The sequence below is a fragment of the Colobus angolensis genome, unplaced genomic scaffold (genome assembly GCF_000951035.1).
Source record: "Colobus angolensis palliatus isolate OR3802 unplaced genomic scaffold, Cang.pa_1.0 Scaffold27, whole genome shotgun sequence".
NCBI lineage: Eukaryota > Metazoa > Chordata > Mammalia > Primates > Cercopithecidae > Colobus > Colobus angolensis.
In genome coordinates this window covers 15,412,854-15,416,473 of record NW_012115932.1, presented here as the reverse complement: position 1 = coordinate 15,416,473, position 3,620 = coordinate 15,412,854, and the positions used below count along the sequence as shown (strand labels likewise).

At 59.2% G+C, this 3,620-nt stretch overlaps 1 protein-coding gene across 1 annotated transcript in view; it reads right to left on the bottom strand.

Moving 5' to 3' along the window:
- FGF18 (fibroblast growth factor 18) overlaps positions 1–3,614 on the bottom strand; it is a 37,878-nt gene extending 34,264 nt beyond the window's left edge. Inside the window, exons 1-2 of the mRNA XM_011947784.1 lie at positions 3,559–3,614; positions 3,347–3,383 (exon numbers count right to left, since the gene is read on the bottom strand). Coding sequence (XP_011803174.1) covers positions 3,347–3,383; positions 3,559–3,590 — 69 coding nt within the window. The 5' untranslated portion in view covers positions 3,591–3,614. The remainder of the gene's footprint in view (positions 1–3,346; positions 3,384–3,558) is intronic.
- Between the last annotated feature and the right edge of the window lie 6 nt (positions 3,615–3,620).

Here is a 3,620-nt window from a genome sequence, read left to right as displayed (position 1 = left end):
AAAAAAAAAAAAAGTGCCATCCACTAACAGAGCATCGCATCCTCTTTTTGTCCCAAAGGACACTGTCTCCAGCTTCCCCATCCTAGCCAGCTTAAAGAAAGGGCCTAAACCTCACTGAGGAGGCTGGGTGTGGGGGTGGTCATGCCGAGAGGGGGCATGGAAGGAAACTTCCAAACTTGAACACTTCTTGTGGTGAGAGAGGAAGTGGCGCTGCAGGAGGGACAAGGGGCTAAGGGGCTGGCAGGAGGGACAAGAGGCCAGGGGATGCCCCCCCCGCACCCCGCCCGGCCTGGCCTGCGTCATGCCTGGTCTGTCTGGGGAAGGCCAAGACCTAGCCGAGCCTGGCGGCAGGAACAATGTCAGGCAGGTGCCGGCGGAGCTGCGGGAAAGGCCCAGCCCGGTGTCATTGTCAGAGCTCAGCCAAGTGCAGAAAAGCAATTTACTGGTCACGCCGCTTGCTCCCCACGGAAATTTTTAAAATTCTTCCAATTTGAGCTATCTACGGTGTCCCGAGTCGTGTGGAGAAGGGATGAAGGGATTTTATTAAATTCCCAGCTTCCTACTTCCTAGGGTGGCCAGCGGGTGAGGGTGGGGCTCACCACTTTGGGGGTGGGCAGGACGGTGTCTGGCATTGAATGTGCTCATGGAAACGTAGCTGGGGGCAGGGACCCATTCTGAGCCTGGTAGCGATGGACAGGAGGAAAGGAGGGGCCTAGAAACGCCACTGCTGAGAGCTGGACCAGTCCTGGAAAACACTGAGGTGGGGGAGGGAAGGGTGTAGGCACATCCGTTTCCCAGCAGCCACAGTGTGCCTTCCTGGGTGGATGAGAACTGGCAAAACTTCCCCACCCCCTATCATATACCAGTTTAACTCCATGACCAACCATTTCACAAATGATGCAGCGAAGACTCTGGGGACCCAGAGAGGGACAGACGGAGCTGGAGCTGGGGTTCAGGCCTAGGCCACTGGATTGCAAAGCCCTGAGCCCTTCCCTCCATGCAGAGAGGCTTCCCTGGGCCCTGCTCACCCTAAAGGAGCTTCAACTGCTACCCGCTAAGTGCAGCCTACCTAAACCTCAGCAGGGAGCAGGCCTCAGATTCCTAGCGGTTAACATCATATGGCTCCCACCCCTCATTTCAACCATTAAGGCCACCTGACTTTTGTTCCTATAGTGTAAGTGGGGACATAAGCCTGACAACGTTGTCCATAACTCCCAGGATAACATTTCTTTATCTTTAGGGGTCATAGATGTTTTGAAACTCTGTGGGGAGCAGACAACCCTCTTCCAGACACAGCACATTTGAGCACCATTTTTGCGCAATGTTTCAGGGGCCTCCCCCTCCCACAATTCCATCCTTTGACACTCCAAGGGTACTCCAAACATCAGTCCTATGGCACTTTGGATGCAGAAAGCCCGGTGGGGACAAAGGGGCGAAGGAAGGGGGAAGGTGGAGGTGGTGGGGAGAGGAGGTTCCCTCACCTGCTCTAAGGCTGCCTCTTGACCTAACCAGGCCAGACCACCCAGCTCTTTCCCAAGATGCTGGCTCTAGCTCTGGCCAGGAGGTGCAGGTGGGATGCAGAGTCCACACTCCCTCCCTCCAGCTCCCCTGGAGAACACAAAGACCACACAGCAGCCCCTCCTGGGCCCCACTTCAAGAAGAACCAAGAGCAGCAGGCATCCAGAGGCTTGAGCCACACGTCTGCAGGCCTCGCTGCTACTCCATGCCCATTTCATCACTCCTGCCCCCAGGCTCAGAACTCTGGAAAAGAGCTCTTGCCCAGGTCAGACAAGCAGACCCCCTGGAGTGACCCCGGGGCCTGCCCTCTGCTTGGGGACTCAGCTGCAGACCAGGCAGGCCATGCCTGGCACTGGCCTCCCTCTTTGACACCAGCCGTTCCCCACCCCCGCCCCAATCACCACACAGGGTCACATCTGCTTTGGCAAACAGCCAGTCTTAAGTTACTGACTCCAGTTATATTGATTCAAGGAGTCACTGGGGACCCCAGCCTGGCCAACAGGAGGAAAGAACCCATCAGTCCGTCCACCCTTCCATCCCCAAGCCCTGCTGGATGCCCCCAGCTCAGTGCCTATCAGGAGGGTAACAACCCTCTCCTGGGTGTGGAGGGAAGATAACAGGCCCACCACCGCCAAACACTGAGAGAGGCTGCTGAGTCGCAGCAGTGCTCAAGGCACACAACACTCCTTGAGCCAGAAAACCGGGAGAACCATCAATTTCCTGTGCTTAAGGCTTGCTCTGGGGATCTCCTGAATCCAGAAGGCTGAGGTCTAAGAATCTTCTCTAATCCCGGAAAGCCACCTGCCTTCCACCGAGGGGGAAGGGTCAGACAACCTTCTTTTGGCCTGTGTCCAGATCCTCCTGGCCTGGCCCCTTGCAGCACTAGGTGGGTGGGGGCTTGGGGAGCTGACGCTTCCTATTCCCTTTGCCCGCCGCCCCCCCCCCCCCCCCAACATGCAGAGGCAGCCCTGGTCTGGTTCTAATCGGGGCTGAAGTCGGCTCCCTTTTTCGCTCTTCTCTCTCCCTCCCCCCAACCCTTTTTCCTTCATTTCTACAGCTTTGGAAGCCAGAGCGTTCCAACTGTCTGTGTGCCAAGACCTTCCCGAGTCTGAAAGCTGCTGAAGTAACAGATCAGATTTTAGCAAGTGCTTTCCAGGCTGAGCGCCAAGCCCTCTTCTGATTCACGGAGAGCGAGCGAACGGGGAGCAGGCGGGGAACCAACGAGGGCTGCACCACCTTAGGCGAGGGAGTGCGGAGCGTGGCCCGTCCGGGAGCGGCCTCGCGGGCAACGGCCACTCAGCCTAGGCGCCCTCGAGGTTCCCCTTGTCCCAGGCGTGTGTGTCTATATGTGTGTCTCAGTGCTGCAAGCGCCTTCAAAACCAGAGTAATTTACAACTGAAGCTTTCTCCCTGGACTCGAAATCCACTCGGCTGAAAGCCTTTTTGTTTGGAAGCGGTGATGTTAAGGGAAGGTTGGCAGAGAAAATCCCTAGGTCCTACCCCTGCTGACTGCGGGCAGGGGTCTTCGAGCCGGGTATATTGCTGCGGCTGAGCCCGCCGGCTCTGCGGGATCTCCTTCCAGCCGAGGCCGACAGGGGCCGCGACAACCAGCGCCGCCTCGGGCCCCACCGCAGAGCCCCTTGCCCTTGGCCGGTCCCCCGCCGGCGCAGGGCGCGCGCGGAGCCGCCCTTCCGCGCCCTGGGAACAGGTGCACTGGGCTCGGCGCCCAGGAGGGGTGGGGCACAGGGAGGGGGCGCGGCCGGGGAAGGGGGGTCGGCATGTACCGCGAGGCAGAGGCGGGAGGAGGTCAGAGTCAGGAGCCCACGTACCTGTACCTGGAAGCACAGCAGCAGGAAGTGTAAACACCTGCGGGAAACAAATGGAGAAGCGGTCAGTGGGACCTGAGGAGGGGGGCGCACGGACAGACAGACACGCAGTCGAACAGTCAAGCGAACGGACGGCCGGGTAGACAGAGGCACAGGGCACAGGCACACGGACAGACGGCCAGGCAGGGTGGGCAGCCCCGCGCGCCGGCGCTTACAGGCAAGTGCAGGCGGAGGGCGCTGAATACATCGCTGAGCGGGAGGGAGGCGGCGGCTCCTA